We start from the raw sequence: 17,428 nt of genomic DNA, 5'->3' as shown, positions 1-17,428 counted from the left end.
CTTGCATGGAGAATGTCCTTATTTTGGACATTTGAAGTATTTGTCCTGAGGATTGCGATTCTGTAGGAAAACGAAACCGGCTGCTCAGCTGTAACATTCTGCTTGTTTCCTCAGAGGAGTTTATTTTGCTTCCTTGTAAAGGCAGATTTGGTGATAGAGGGATCATAATAATCTGAGCGTTGCTGACAGTTTGATAACTCTGCACATTTAAGGCATTTGACTGATCGTGTCGTCTAGAGTGACTTGCAGCGGCAGCTCCGTGTCTTGCTTTAAGACACTTCGACAGACTGTCCTGTGAGGTGAACTCGCAACCTTTACGCTCTAACCACTCAGCCAACCTGTCGCCAACATGTAAGCATGCAGCGTCTCTAGACAAACATTTCAATAACTGCGCTTCCTGCTTTATGCCTGCAGAGAAATCCTTATTTGTTTACAGAAGGGTTTAAGATATTGTAAAAATACACACACACACATTTAATATCGCCCAAAAACCGTTGATAAGTGCGACAATGCTTGGGGGAAACTTGTTTAGTGGCCAACCTCTGCAAAAAAAATGAGTTGTCAAATGTTCTGGCTGATAAATGAGAGCGGTGACGTCTGTGAGAGAAAAAGAAGTGATTCCAGAGAGGTGAGGGTCTGACTGAAAAGCCGAGTCTCTCTGTGGAAGGTAAACAGCAGATTGACTGCCAGAAAAAAAAAAACGTTGCCTCAATCTATTTCTGCGGCTTCGCAAAAGGTCTGAATAATTAAAGCCGAGTCTGTGTCTGCTCTGGGGGGGGGGGGACACAGCCTATAGGATGAAGCTGAATGCAAATCAGTGCTCCCTTTTCAACTTCCACATATTCCCAGCTGAGCCCGAAACATCAGAATGCTGCAACTTTTCAGACAGTTTTCAGAATGAAGTATCATCGCTCTCTGCAAATGTTCCAAATTAATAAGACGGCATCCAAACACAAACAAGCGGGGTTGGAGACAGTTTCTGAGGAAATAAACTAAAGTAATCCGCAGAAAAATAAGGAAGAGTCAAAGAAAAACATGAAATTAATAACGAGTTACTGGAGTTGCAATTATAATAACAGCAACACTACTATTAGAAGTATATCTGCTGAGGTACACCACGAGTAAAAATATAAACATAATGTGGATTTATCGGATTCTTTGATGTAATTTAGGGTCAGCTTTAACTCCTCCACTCCTTTATATATATTTGAGTGAATATTTTAGTTGCCTAACCAGTAGAACCACCTGTTATTCAGCTGTTGGATCAAAGGAACAAAGACATAAGGATATTTCTGTGTATGTGAGTGTCTGAACTACACGTCTTCAATCTTGAAGCCATTTTTGCTGATGTCTTGGTTTTTCCTTTGGTCCACAACAGGATGCTGACTCCTCTTTTTTTTCCCCTGATTCCCTGGAATATTTAGTTGCATATTGTAGGCAGTACAGATACTGCTGCAGACATCTACATCTCTGTGATCCCCAAGAGGCTCTGAAAGTATTACGTTATATTGTTGAGATGTGAAAAGAGATTGCTACAGCTGATTGATTCCTTTGAACTTCACAGGCTGTGTTTCAGCTGAAGGGCCAGATATACTCTCTAAAAAAGGGCACGGAGGGCACCGGGCAGACAGCAGATGCACATGCGGTTCTGTTTATACTACGTCAGAAATGTCCTCGCATGTACAGACAGAGAGTTCAGGACAGGGTCAAAATGTATGTCAAGGGGACCCTCACAGACCTAGTGGCTACAGGGGCACCATTGGGGTTCCACTGTATCTTGAAAATAAATAATAGGATCTGGTCTTGGCCAAAATATCAACTTTGCTGTTTACTGATCTTTTCCTCACTGATCAGCATGAACTATGAATTCTTTTAACAGAGATTAACACACATTTGGTGCTCTAGCGAGTATTTCTGGCAGCAGGTGGGATCGAGTCAAAATAAGCTACAGTGTGTGTGTGTGTGTGTGTGTTCATGGTAATGAAGGGCAACGGATGTGTTTTCAATAGTTTTTAGACAACAATAGAGCTCTACGGCACAGACGAAGAAAATATATCAGGCTGCGGACACACACATCGTATTTGTTAGGTAGGATACAGTTTGTTGTCAAGAAGAAAAATACAGACGCTGAATATCAACAGAAAATATCAGCTATCTGCAGCTATCAGCCCTCTAAACCCATACTGCTCGAGGCCTATTCTTGACTACAGCCCCGCATGGATGTGTTTGCCTGTGTCCTTTCCAAGGCAGTGAAACAGCCCGTTGCTCTGACAGGCTGCCTGCGCCGAGAGAAAGGACTATCCAACGGCTGCGATAGGGACCAAGTGAAGGGGAAAGAGGCAACGCCAGCTTCTATGAGGGAGGGCTCATTCAAGCACGGCAGATTCGGGGGGATTTAGGGAGCTCGTCTGCCAGCAATAAAAGGCTGAAACAGGATACTTGGTGAGATTAATTACCTAGATAGGCCACGATAATGCCATTTAAATGGGAAAGTAATTAAAGTGCACCTTCCATGAAAATTATTCATTGCTGACGGATTGGGTGACAGACAAATCAGGAGGCATTTACAGAAAAGCTACAGGTTAAGTGCTCCGAGATGCTGCTCTGAGACCACCACAGTTTTATTGCAGCTGTTGAATCTTACTGCTTTGCCCAGCTCTCATCAAATTACTGCGAGCATGTGGAGCGGGGGGGGGGGGGGTGGCGGTGAAAAGAATGGGCTCCCAGGTAACGTAAAACCGGGGACAAATGCTACAAAGGAGGATCCGCTTAACTAGAAAATTACACTGGCTGGCACTGGTCAGTGGGGACTGCTCAGAATCAATCAATCCTTCTGTTTAAGGCCACCATGGCAGATTAGAACACAAAAAGGGATAAATCAATGGCCTTATTGTTCCCTAAGTGTTACTTTCACAAATGCACTGAACAATATCCATTTAGAAATGATAAAGTGTCAATAAAGTGGCCGTATAGATTACGAGGCGCTGGGGTATCAATTTGCACCCATGAACATTTAATATTTTAATGACCATTGCTCTCTTGTAGAGGTAAATAATCATCAAATCATGCAACAAACTCTCAGACTACCAAACTGCTGGAGGACAGTGACGCAGACTTTGACTGAAGCAGCCAAACAAAACGGGAATATTTGCTTCTCACGCAATGCAAGGGCAGAGAGGCTTTTCAGATCAAAGTGAGATGCTTAGCTTACATTCTTGTGTGCCTCAATGCTTTTTTTTTCTTCTTCCTTTTGCATTGAGAGATTGCACTAAAGGGAATAGCTTGTTGTTCTCTTTGAATGTTTAAGTAGGTTTGTACTTGAGGGGGACTATAACATCATCCTACATTCACACAGTGTTGCACAACAAATGAAGCGAAGAATGGCTAAAAATAAAACACAAAAGATAACTGTTGAAATATCTCCGATGTAAAAAGTGTGAAACTTGTATCTTACATGAAGCCTGATTCAAAATTCAATATGGTGACTCTTATCTTATCATCTGTATGCTATCATGTATGTTTTAAAGTGACGGCCATGGCACTCGGAAAACAATCTAGTCTTCAGCTCCCTTCAGAGATTCAGACTCGTTACGGAAATGGAATGACAATTTTGGTTGGTTTCATGTTTCATGCGCCCGAGTAACTTTTACAGAAAAGTCACCATGACAACATTTCAACAGATAGATTCAGTCACAAAGACAGATTTATAATTTGAAAATGATGTCTTTATTTTAGCAAATGTTTTGGAATGATGACTATGGCATTCTTGGCCACCACAGTCTAAAAATGCATCTGGCTACGTCCTGTTTTCTGCTCTGACTCACCCATGGAGCCTGCGAATAAACTTTAGAGCACAGCTTACCATTGTAAAAGTTGCTATCTGAATGTAACAGGCTTTGTGCTGCTGGCTAATACAAGCAGTCAACATTAAAATCAATTTCCACAGGCTCTTCCTTTCACTCATATTGTTTATAACTCTTGCTGATCGCACCTAAACCCCATTTCACTGGTCTCAAGCTGAACATGTGCACACAGCATGTACACACACACACACACACACACACAGGTCCTGTAGCCTTTCCCATAACCAATTTCAAATCCTATTTTTGTGCCCTTCTCCACAGTGATTTTTCTGGCTCAGAGATGTGAACACCCGCTTGAATAAATATTAATGGTTATTCGATGAGCAGTGCCCACTCACAAGTGTGCTGGAAGAACAAAAGGCCTTGTTTACAAGTGCGCTTGAGGAAAGCTAAGGCGCGGAGGGCCTCCGAGGGCCTCCGAGGGCGGCTCTGTGGCACTGTTGACTCACAATGGAGTGCTGATTGGAACACACTCTTAACTTCCAGCGTACGGTGGCAGCGAAGACGGCAAAAATCCTGAACACGACGAATTTCTATTCAACCGCTGCGAGGATGGAGCTGGAGAAATCAAGCTTACAAACTCACAGCCTCTACTTAAACTCATTTAAGACAGAGCTAAGAGGTAATTAGGTTTCTGGGAACAATAACCACTCAGCACCTTGTGTAGCTCCAGCCTCGCTCCAGACATTTCCTTTGGTGTAATTAGGGGAGGTGTGAATTCCTCATCAGATGGATCACCATCTGCATTCACACACTGCATGTTCATTCCCCCAGTCCCCAGCTACGAGCCTATGTTCATGCTGATTATCATGCAGGAGGTGGAGGTGGGGTGGGATGGAGGAGAGGGCTTCTTTTTTAAGGTTCTTTCAGTGCTATGGGGCTGCAGCACCTCGCCATTGCAAAGGTTAATCAATTCTGAATGATGAGCCATAAAAGCTTTAATAATGCAGTCATTCTCTAATGAGTGGATCTGCATGCTTGCTCAGGAAGGACCGATTGTTTTAGGAAGCTCCGACGTTCCAATTACAAAGCGCTCAAGCATTTCCTAACAGCCCAGAGAGCGCTGGACACAGTGAGGGTCCAGTGAGCAGGACAATGAGCCCTGCAGCCTGGAGCTAATGTCTGCTCAAGATGGGAAACAAGAGAGACCCAACACATGGCCATCAATATCAACCTAATGCTGAACATTAAATTGCGAGTTTTGACTGTAGTTCCACCGCCTTTCTCAGATCCCAGAAACTGGCTTTCCCTTTTCCTACCATGACCACAACCTTTCCCCGAAGGTAACCAAATAGTTCTTCTTGACATGACAACAAAAGGCCCCTAATCTTAACAAAGTACTTATTTCAACCCAAACCACGGTCTTTCCCTAACCCTAATCAAGAGCGAGAAAGGTCATTCTTGACCTTGGAGACAGTACCACCACCTCTTATGTCGTGACTGACGTTCTTAGTTACTTAGGTCACGTGATGATAACAGAATAATTTCCTTGACATCTGAACAACTCCGTTTGCTGATGAAATCTGTGGAAAAAGCTCATAAGTGGACTCAAGCTAAGATGATTTTGTAGTTGACCAAACTGACCAGGAAAGACTGACATGGGTGAAGGCAATTAGAAATGATATTTCGGAGTACTTGTTGCCAATGTGGTATAATCCTGGACCATATATTGAAACGGATTTTAGCTTTTAAATGGTGTCACTTACTCAAAACAATAAACATGACACCATCTTGGCCAAGCACGCCACTTTCTTTCACAAGAGCTAATGGCTAAATATTCCGCCGAGTTAACTGAGTAATTGTCTGTTGTCAACATGCCACGTAAAATAATGAGTGACTCTAAAAGCATGTGTTAATTGTTTTTTTTTCCTGCAGCTTGTCCTCTTCCCGCCATCCTCGTGTCCTTGGTCAGGCAACCCCTCGGCATATTCCAGCGCGTGTCTCTGTCACGAACCGAGCATCACGAAATAAATCATCTCACACGCATCCATTCAACGGGATGCCTCTTTCTTCCTTTCCGTCTCTCTCACACATACAAACAGCCTGTAAACTGAGATATTTACTGTGTAATTAACTGTTTTTGGTAGTAAACCACAGCCCCTGTATGTATACAATGATAACGTGAATCTGAATGCCTAAACTAATATGATGAAGATGTCAAAGCAGCAGAACATGATTGGCCGTCACATGGCAGAGGGTACGTGTAGTTAGCCAGAAACAGAGAGGTTATATATCCAGCTAAAGCTTCAGTACTCTCTCTGCAGCCTTCTTTTAATCACCATAGTCAGAACACTCTTTTGGGCCAACTGTGTTTCATGGATGCTCAAGCATGAAAGAGGAATCTTGTTGGGTGGATCCATAGAAATAATGAATAAAAAAGGCTTTAGAGTTTGTCATCGCAAAATACAGCATTTTAATTACGGTAGATTCCCTTGAGACTGAGCTGCAAATACAGTACTGGCTCTTTAGGTACCACTGGGAGTCTGCATCATTGCTAAGTTAATAATGTTTGCCACTGTAGTGCTGATATACACATTAAATTAATCCGGGTAATATGCATACTGGATATATTATGGATCATATCAGAGTATGGTCATTAATGCTAATGGGGAATCATTACCGTAGTTTGCAAATGAGAGGTTTTCAAAATTAAACTGTCAATCGCCATGTTCCTGATGCCTAATGCTCTATCAGCTGGAGCAAAGGGTGAAGTGTGCATAGACTGGTGTGAGCCAAGCATTTTACAATTTCAGCTTTCAAGAAATAGTTCAACATTTTGGAAACTCTCTTTCTGAGAGTCAGACAAAAAGGTCAATAGCAGCCTCATGTCTGTGCGTACAAAACTGAAGTCAGGTTAGCCTGGCTTAGCGGCTAAGATGACTGATTAACACAATTGAACTTGTATGTTTAATCCACTATTGAACAGAAATGTAAAAACAAAAGTTTACTCTTTCAGGGGGGGTTACATGCTGTAACACTTGACGCATAACAGTTTAGCTTCCAGTCTTTTTGCTAAGCTAGGCTAATTGCCTCTTGGCTTCACATCAACACACAGATATGAGATTGGTATCCATCCTCTCACCTAACTCTTGTAAAGAAAGTGAAGACGTGTCTTTCCCAAAATGTTTAACTATTTCTTCAAAATGAAATAACCTTTGCAAATATCAAGAAAATACCTTTCCTTCCGTAGCAATTCAATAAAAAAGCGCGAGTGCAAATCAACATCAATAAACTGTTTGATGTAGGAGTCCTTACCTGCTTGGCCAGTAGCGATGCTAACCGCCGCAAACAGCCTCTGAGTGCGGCTCAGGTCTGACACCCCGTTGACAGCCTCAACCTCAAAAGTGTAGTTGGCGTGGGCGAGCAGATCCATGATGGTCACATAGGTGTCCACTAATCCTGACTGTGCGGGATGGTATCCCACATTCGGCCCACATGGAACACACTCCTCAGGTTCCCAGCTGCAACGCCGGCATATAACCCTGTAGGTGACGTCGTTGCGGCCGCCCGTGTCAGCCGGCGGGCTCCACTCCAGGCTAACGGTGGTCTGGTTGATGTTGTAGACCAGGTTCTGTGGCGCTGAGGGAAGTCCTGTCAGAGGTGGACACGAACAAAACCAGAATTAAATAACTGGGTGCCAAGGAAAGTGACAGCCAAGATTGTGCATTGACTGGATCTGTGCTTTCCCTGTTCTCTGAGAGGAAAAAACCCCACCATAGGACATGCCAGGTCCAGCCCTAGAGCAAAACACTCACACTCAATTATAATAAGACTCAGACCCAGAAAAAAAAAAAAGAGTACAGGTACACTGAAAGGAAGTCAGCTCTGGCATGCACCAAGGTCAGTGTTAGAAGGCTGTGAAATCAAGGAGTGGAGCCCAGAGTTTCAAAGGGAGAATAATTTCATAGTCAGAGTTCATGCAACACAGTTTTTATGTAATTTCTTTTTTTTTTATGAATTGTCATTACAGGCACAGCACACCCATCTAACCCCCTCACTTCCATTTCCTCTCATCGCTCCATCACCATCCTTCACACTGTAAAATATCATCATTAAATTGATTAAAAGATTTCACAGCTTAAAGCTTTTAAGTCAGGTCCACTTCAATTGTTTAGTTATGCATTGTATTTGGCTTTAAAGTCTTCAGAAAGCCTTTGTTCTTTTGGTATTTGTCATTTTGTTTCATATGTCAAAGCACCTCAACCATCGATCTTATAATTATGCATTAGCACTGATCCTGACTTAAGTTAGCTGCTAGCAGTACAGCAAAAGCTGTAATGATTAGGCAGGGTGGCAAATCAGGGATCTGACTTGAAGCTGCTTCACTTGGAAAGAAATATTACTAGAAATTAAGTAGTACTAGCAACTCTTGTAAATGTAACTAAACAGTTATTAGCTAGCCTTAGTTTCTTAAGTCTCTAACTTACATTTTCAAATTCAGTTAAATTAAGTCCAATTAAATTTTCAAAAAAGTTCAGTTAAATCAAAATTTCAAAGCTACTTTCATCTTTTCTTTTGCCCACTTGGGAGCAAAACTTGGACCCAAAAATAATTATTATATGATATTATGGCTGTGAAAAGTTGACATGGCTATCGTGGTAGCAAACTACTGCCTGTTTACTCATTCAGTAGACACAGTGCAGATACAACGCTTGATTAACTCTAATTTGGAGTTATGTGTTGTGCCACCTGATGAATGTTAGTCCAGTATTCACTCTCCTGCAAGATCTGTTTTGGCTTCCACTCCTGAGGAAAATATCAGGCTCTACTCTGTTCATCAGCAGTTTCTGCCTTTTTGAAAACATTTTTTTTACTTAATTTACTATTTATTTACAGTGTACTCACGCATGCAAACATTGCTGGTTCATCCAGATGGACTAAGGGTTTTGTTTACATAGCGATTGTTAACAGCATAAAATCTGCAGCTGCCATGGGAATGACTGAAACATGGTTACATGGACAGACAAATGCTTAGCAGGGAATCAGAGGCCACAGACTCTCTAAGTCTTCTTGTTCTCCAAAAATATACAACTATCCCAGCTGGAGACAGAGGCTTTACTGGGCTTCCTTGGAAAGGTATATCATGTAGACAGCAGGACACTTAAAGTTAATGTCTTCCAAAAAAAGACTGACTCACCCACAGAATTTAGGAACAAGATTTAAAGCTGGATTATCACCGCCCTGTAACTGCCATATACAATTTCTCTCTGCATGCAATGACAACTAGCTCCATGTCATCAAAAGTGCACGGGACCACAGACCATTTGCCTGTAAATGTTCACGTAATGGCGAAGAGATTAGCTCATCTCGTAAAAACAATGAATAACAAATTGCTGCTTTCATCTTTCAAATTCCAGGCTGTTTTTCTTTTATGGCTCAGTTGTTGATATAAATAAACTCCCCTGAACGCAGTAAAGATGATATGACTTGTATTCTTTGTTTGTGAATGTTTTAAAAACATCTTCATTTTGTTCTCTGGGAGATTTAAACCTTTCTGTTTCCTCAGGAAATATTCTTTGAGGGAATCTTGGGGAGGGACCTCTCGACTCATTAAATTTGTCACATTAACTAACAAAACAGGTCATGCATATGCATAGAGCCAAAACTGCTATCACAATATTCAGGCTCATTAATACAGCACTTAGTTGTTTTTCCCTGTTCCACCCATTAGAACCGAGGGCTCAACGGAGACATCCATATTCATGATTATCGGGTAAGATAAGAGACAGGCTGCGGACTGGGAAGATGAAAGAGCCACCTGTGGCAGGTGAAGAGGAGACGAGTGACTGCTGATAGCGCCACTCGACTTCAGCCTTGGCATTGACACTCGACCCGCGCTCTCAATCTTCCTTGCGGACAAAGGGAAGGTGTGCCTCGGCACATATGCACCAAGACGCCCCCGCACATGTGTGCACTCACACGCCTCCCACCTCCCAGCCTGAACCTCGGGGATCTTTTATTCTAGCATTTCCATGGTCACCGTAAGCGATGATAACATCTCAATCTGCTTGTGCCACTCTCATTTTGGTCTCAGGTGCCACAGATCAAAGCGGCGATTTCTCTGCAACAAGAGGCAAAATGAAATTAGATTAGACTGACCCTGGATCTGTGTGACCTTTGGCTTTTGTCTTTTGTTTGTCAGATGAACACTATCCTGCAGGCTTTGCCTTTCTTCCTCTAAAGAACTCAGTTTCCTTCAAACGAAGGGCTTGTCGGACCGTTTAACAGTGATAGTCGTGACAGACAATCTAATGTGTGTATAGTTGTGACAGTAGACAGTAAAGCTCTCTTTATCATTTGTCATGTTTCTTATGTGCAACGCAACATGTGCAATGCCATGAATGCTTTTGAGGGGAGAGTGAAAGTGTACGATTTGTCGCATCAAGACTGCAAAGACACGCAAAGGACAGAGTTCTTGGAGATAGATAAAGGCAGTGGAAGGCTACGGAGGCCGGCCTTGTGTCCAGCCTTTGAGTGGGGCCACTTATAAAAGGTATACACATTTTTCCCTTGGGACGTGGTAGGATGACATATCATACGACCCAGCTGATACGTAACGCCTCTTCTCTTTCTTCTTCTTCTGCCTTGGCGTCACTTTGTTTCACCGAATATGCTCTGTCTGGACTCAGAAATATGTACCTCCTCTGCCCCCACTTCACCTACAGCATAGATTTGCACCATATCCTGAGCCCTCCGCTGTCTGTCTGCTCATCCTTATAGCTCAAGGGCTTGTCGCTCTCCCTCTTCTTTTTACTCTTTTTTTCTGTCTCTCACTCCCCCACTCTGTTATCTTCTCGTGTTCTCTCCTCTCACCCCTCCTCCCAGTCAAGTTTCATTTCACGGATTAGCCTGCCAGAGCCCCCACAGCCTGAAATGTCTCAATCACTTGCTAGCTTCCCTCCAACACTGCCACTGTGACCACTCATGGGTGAGTATGTGCGTGTGTGGGGGTATTTTTGTTGTTGTGCATAAATATGGAATATGTGCATGCACAGTTTATGTTTCCTGCTACATCATTTGCATGCTAACATGGAACAGATTTTAAAGCAGAACCTGTGATTTTGTGGAATAAACAAAAAAACTCCCATGTGTAAACGTGGTGGGAACACAGTCTTCAGCTGCACAGAAGTATCATCTAATTATCTACCATATAGAAAACATAGTATAGTGATCATTTCTAGGTCATGTTTCAAAGCCCATCTCCACTTAATGTAGACTTGTGAGACCTGTGTAAATCCAAGCTTAGGAGAGAAGAATCCAGCGCTTATCGGCCTTGAGAGGGGTTTGGGGCTGCCTTAACCCTCCACAGCCTATTAGCTGGCTGTGCTCTAATTGGGGAGCTGTGGGGAGAGGGGCAGCAGGGGTGAGTGGTATTCAAATCGCCCATGAGGTAATCCTCACTCTACAAATGTGTGTTGTGACCCCTTGACCTAGCCTCTAATGATGTGGCTGCAGTAGAACCTGTATGAGGGAAGCCATGCGGAAGAGGAGAAGAGCTCAAAGACACATTTTTTTAGCTGAAGGGCCTCTGACTGCTACAGTACCACACAAGCACAAACCTCCGGGTCTGAATAGTGAAGCCAATCCGGAAGTGCCTGAAACCTGCATTCTCTCTAATGGCCAACAGGGAAAGAAGTCCGATTGTATAGAAGTCTATGAGAGAATGACCCTGTTTCTCACCTGATTTATTACTTCAATAAACATTTAGTTAGCAGCCATTTTGCACGGCGTAGCCAGGAGACAGGTGCAGTCAGGCTGCCGGTATAGGCTGGCGTACATGGTGTCCTCAGGTTTATCTATAATATATGTAATATGGTTACTTCTTGTTCCAAAAACCAAGATGGCGACGGCCAAAATGCCAAACGTGAGGCTTTCCAAACGGTAGTCCACTAGCCAATGGACGACATCACGGTGGCTAGCCTATGGTACCACACTGAATTCAATATTTGCCATGTCATGCCTCAGAACCAAAGTAATTGCTGAAATCTGAGCCTGAGCTTCAGTTGAATGAAAAAGAAAACGTAGTATAAATGTTTAGACATTGAGCATAACACGTGTTCTGATATCTGGTTGCAACACTAGCCTCTACATTCCCTGCACCCTAGCAACTCCAGGCAGGATTGACCCTGTGACGGACGTCGACTTGTTGAGGTGGCACATTTTAAGGCCGGGGGTGGGGGGTAGGCGGGGGCTGGGAGCAGAAGACGACTGCTCACAACTGCCCTTTGCATCCCCTAGCTTGCGCCAGCACTGCTCACAGCTGTTGCATGATTGATGCTCACTCCCCTGTCAACAACTCCAGTCTGCGCCCTGCTTCTGGAGAAAATGCCTCCCCATGGTTGTCCCCATATATCTCATTTTCTTTGCATATCAATGGCGTGGACAAACATTCAACAAACAAAAGCATTTCTTCCTTCCGCCCCCTCTCAACACATACCACATGGGAAACAATGTATTTGGAGCTATGTTTCTGGAACTTCTTCCCTCATCTTTATTCAAAGTGGATTTGGCTTTTCATGTCCCCACATTACAACTTCATCTCATTTTCTCTCAAATCCTCATAGACACATTCTTAATCTCTGTGTGCCAGAGATCCATCTCACTGTTTTGCTAAGGCCGACGATATGGTTGCTTTACAAACCCCTATTTAAAAAAATCTGTCAATCAAGCTATTTGTTCAGGCAGTGCAAATTCATTTTCAATTACTATTCACTCCTGGTCTGGATAAGGCTTGAAAAAAGAAAATCACAGTGACTATTGGTCACACTGACTTAATCCGGTGATGAATGAGGAAATGCACGTACAGAAAGCCGTGCAAAGATTGTGCTGAGCGAATGAGGAGGAGGGCGAAGCTATTCATACAAGTTAAAAATACATATTTACATATAATGGTATGGGGTCATCATGTGTAGACTCGAAGTTAATGAAAATGAATAATGGAAAGTGTGCATTAGGCAACTTCAGTAATTACTGCGCTACTTGGCCAAGGTGATTACCCAGAAGGGAACAGCCAGAGGACACTGCAAAGAAGTGGGAACTTTCTCCTGTTCTTAACACTGCATGTGAGTCCTGCCCTTGATCAGTAGGAGATGTTAGAGTGAAGCGTTAACATCCGATTAGGATGGTTGGAGAAGTGAGTAATGGACCTGTCTTTTAGAACAGGATCTGTATGGTTGCCTCTGTGCTACACTGAGAGATTGGTGGTTTGTGGTCATTGGCCGGCCTCAAATTTGCTTAGCCTGAGTTATGTCCTTGTTTGTGTCAGACAGTGATGGGAATGGAGTTAAACAGACACAGCTGAGCCCTTTAATATGTTCAAATTGAGCTCACTGATTTCATTCACAAGACACTAGTCGTTTTCAAATTCTGCTGTTTGAAAACATTTACACAACATCTTACATACGAGCTACATTGTGTGCCTCTTCATCTAAAGCAAGACTGTGTCACTTTTTTTTCTCAGAAGCAGCCACTGTAGCCACAAATGACAATTATGGGACAATGCCACATCATTTTCAAAGAGTCAGTTGCTTTAAAGACATCATCATTAGGAGGCCTGACGGAGCAAAATGAATCTTACCACAAGCAGCAAACAAACATGTCTGCTGGTAACGGTACGTTTACCACTCGTTTTACTCGTGTTCATTTGTGACATGCTAAATGTAGTGTAACAGCAGCAGAGACAAGTCATGAAGTCAGCAAACTGACTCAGCGATGTCAGTTACAATGCAACACACAATCTCTCTAAAGTTTGCTAACATTAGTTAACATTAGCCAACCTAAGCTACTGGTCATACCACACCAAGTAAGGCTGCTGCAGCAAAACCCCCAAAACCCCCGAGTGTGTTTAATTTCTTATAAACTCAACTTTTCATTTGTATATTTTATATTTTCTTTTACATAGAGACTTCCAATGAAGCGATAATGATGCCTGCAAGCTATTTTGAGAAAACCAAAGGAAAGGGTGTGTCTCACATGGGTTGCTATATTTTAGCATGTAGACACACATTCACATGTGATGGGACTCCCAGGCAGCGCTTCATAGTGGTGTCACATCAACAACATTTCTACTCAGTTATTTAAAAAATAAAATAGCTTTGGGCTCCTATCGACCCCCAAACAGCACCAGCAGTGAGTCATAAATGTTTTTTTCAAAGATTCATTATTTCATTCATCTGTTGTTGGTGCTGTTGCCACATTTGTCACACCACATTTTCTTTTTCATTGTAATGTGGTACAATATGAATATTATTGTTTATAATAAAATGTGGTTTTAGTTGGAATGCCAGCATTTAAAAAAAAAATACCTGTTTTGACACAACATATGCTCAAAACATGATTATAATAGGTATATAGTATGAGAGGGACCTCAGAAAGCTTTTCGGGAGAGCATAAATCCAGCCTCCTGGAACCATTTTAGCACAGGGGCATAAAGGAAATGGCTGACTCTCTGGACGGTCCACAGGCTAATGTACTGAGAGAGCCGTTAGAGACACACCTAAATACAGAGAACATTTCTTCTATTTTTTTCAAGCATAAGGTGGAAAATAGACAATACTTAATACTGGGAAATCACAGCTCATTATTACATTATTAATGCGAGAGGAAGAACTTTCTTTCTATAAGTGACAATCTTGACAATGTTTTCTTGCAACCTCTTACCCACTGTTTTAATTAAAATATTATGTATATTTTTCTTTTCTTTCTTCCTGATAGTAGATTTTCAAAAAGGTACAAACTTCTGAGGCTTATGCCAAATAATTCATGACCTGAAGAACACACTCCTGGCAACCGTAAACACACCTGTGCACTGATGATAGGTTGAAATAAAGAGTTCTGGGGCAGGCAGAGACGGAGATGTTGCTCAATGAGCTGCTTTACAGGCGCCCATAAATGACAAAGAGTCATTCTTCATATGATATTTATAACATTAAATCCAAACGCCAATCCGTATAATCCTCTCTCTGATTCTCTGATTTAATGCACAGACAAGCCAGTGCAGCGCTATAACATTCCTGTATTTGCATAATATTTCACCAGCAGTCCCTCTCTGTCACACACACACACACACACACACACACATACATTAGAGATTCTGACTTGGCCTACTTTGAGTGTTCAGGGAAAAAGCAGCACTGCTCAGGATGTGAACCAGGCATGCTGATTTTCCAACATATGCATATCTGTTTTTGTTGTTGCTACAAAATAAATTACCACAATCTGAAATGTTCATTTATCCGCTCTCATTCTTAATAAATGTGTCAAAAAAAAAAAAAAAAAGAATGAGAGAGGTGCGTGTGTCGAGCAGCCAGAAGCCCGTGGGCCTATCTAGGTGTTTAGTGATACATTATCGGTGGAATGAAGGCACACAGATAAGGTGCAGAGATTATGTTTAGGGGTTCTGTTTACCTCCAGAGATAAGGCAGAGTGCTAACATTGCCCCGCTGGGGTGTGCCACTCCCCCTGCACAGTAGCTGAAGGCTACGGAAAAAAGAAAAAAAACATACAGCAGCACATTGAAATAAACATGTTTGGATTTGGAGGCAAATTAGCCCCACCCTTCAGCCTAAATCCTCCCCGGCCTGTGTAAATAAGCCATCAATGGCTGTCACAGAACTGTTACACTGGCCAGGACAAATGAAGATGCAGGGTGCTGCCTGGGCTGCCGCTGCTGACTGTAATTGCAATCTTTCAGACGGGAAATGGCAAATTGCTCCTCTCATCATTAGCAACCAGCTAAGACAAAAAACAGACATGCAAGCCTGCAAACATAATTATAATGACATACTGGGAGGCAGAGGAACTGCCATGGAACACATCTGGGGCTTTCATGAGACCACTGCAGACTGACTGAACAGGTCTGCTGTGGGCTCCGGAGTGTGTTTTTTTTCCCCCCCTCGCATGTGTGGCTGTTTAAATTCAGATCCTGGGCAGGACGATCTGCGCCGTGTTTACCTAGCAACGGCATGGCAGACTTACTTGTGCAGGCCACAGACGGAGGGTCAGAGAGTGCTCGGTAGTAGCCGTCCTCGCAGTCGCAGCGCCAGGAGCCCTCGCGGTCGTTGAAGCTGTGCGCCGGACAACGAGAGCACTGCAGGTCCTGGGAGGAAGACTTGTAGAAACCACGACCGCACGCTGCAGAGAGGAAGGGAAAGAAAGAATGAGGCAAAGGCGAAGAGAGAAAGACAAAAAAAAGCAAAGTTATAAACCCTGTTTACACAGACAGTATTATGTGGGGATCTCATGTAATTTATGAGTTAGCCCCAAATCTCAGCATAATGAAATCTGCTAAAATGAAAAACAGGTGGAGTGTAGTGCTCAATTTTACAATTTGTCATGTTCCACTTTTGAAAATGAGTTGTGAACAGAAGTGATTTTCCTTTCAAAACGTCTCAGATTGATTCATTTGAATAATAAAGAGTAAAAAACAAAAAACAAAAACTCGCCCAGGGTCCTCTGGTGGTGAGGACAGCTCAAAATGTACTTCCAGTGATACAAAGTGAGGACATTTAAAGTGATACCAATATCAATAACATGAACACTTCAAAGCTCTTGATAAGGATCCCTTAAATTTAGCTGTCACAGAATTGTGACCAAGGTACAGTTTGTCCTAAGTGGCACCTTTAACAGTTGAAAAATGCTCTTTGGGGCAAATTAAATCCAACATGTGTTTTGGCATTTGTGTACAATGTCTTGTTAGTTATTGGCCATGCCAAAAAAAGCCAAAATCTAATTATACCCCGCCTTAACCCAAATCTCAAAAGATACCTGGAATTCTCACAGCAATTTTCAGTAAAGCAGCTAAGCCAGGTTCACACCGGATTCTCTTCAGTGATGATCTCAACAGTGATTACAAATCTTTGAATGTCTCGAGGTGATATTAGTCCTGTGCAAACACAGTCTGAACGAGTCTTTCGCTTCACACCTGATTTCCCATCATGAAGAGGGCATGACAGAACAAACCATTGTGTTCTCATCTTGAAGCAGCCGGTATTTGAATAACCCTGCCCCCTCGGGCCTCATCAAGCAGGCTGAGCTATGAAACGGCATCGCAAAACCTCACGTTGAATCATTCGCTCAGGGGTAAACTGCAACCTCTCACTTTCAGAGGAAAATAACAAGGCTATTTTTATTCTGATGAATCCTCAGGTCAGTAAAGAGGTCCGACTTGTTTATAACAAGTCCTATCTCTGAGAGGAAACATTCTTCAGTAGAGCAGAGAGATTAGCATACATATCGAGCACAAGCACATGGATCATTTCAACTCTGTACCTTTGACCAAGATGGTAAACAAACCTAAGACTGATAATCAAGGAAGACTCATCATTGCCTGTGTGGTGAGACAGTAATCTAAGAATTACGCTCAAACCAAATAATTCATCCACCCGTCATTTTTCAAAAGTTGCAAATGATTCTAAGGTCCCCAAAGAGCCATGAAAACAAGTAATGACAAAAGCAGAGCGTAATTGGCAAACGAAACGCAGTGATTCATAGCAAGCTCACTGTGAATCACATGCATTTGTCGAGTTAATGCTTAAACACCAGTAAGGAGTAAAATGTCTATTCTG

At 42.6% G+C, this 17,428-nt stretch overlaps 1 protein-coding gene across 6 annotated transcripts in view; it reads right to left on the bottom strand.

The window, feature by feature from the left end:
- Window positions 1-17,428, bottom strand: part of epha7 (eph receptor A7) — a 73,345-nt gene that overhangs the window by 40,116 nt on the left and 15,801 nt on the right. For all 6 annotated transcript variants that reach the window (XM_070925419.1, XM_070925420.1, XM_070925417.1 and 3 more), the window contains exons 2-3: window positions 15,840-15,995; window positions 7,119-7,454 (exon numbers count right to left, since the gene is read on the bottom strand). In XM_070925419.1, the coding sequence (XP_070781520.1) occupies window positions 7,119-7,454; window positions 15,840-15,995 (492 nt within the window). The remainder of the gene's footprint in view (window positions 1-7,118; window positions 7,455-15,839; window positions 15,996-17,428) is intronic.

Source organism: Enoplosus armatus, chromosome 19 (assembly GCF_043641665.1).
Source record: "Enoplosus armatus isolate fEnoArm2 chromosome 19, fEnoArm2.hap1, whole genome shotgun sequence".
Lineage (NCBI taxonomy): Eukaryota > Metazoa > Chordata > Actinopteri > Centrarchiformes > Enoplosidae > Enoplosus > Enoplosus armatus.
This window is presented reverse-complemented; position numbering and strand designations above follow the sequence as displayed.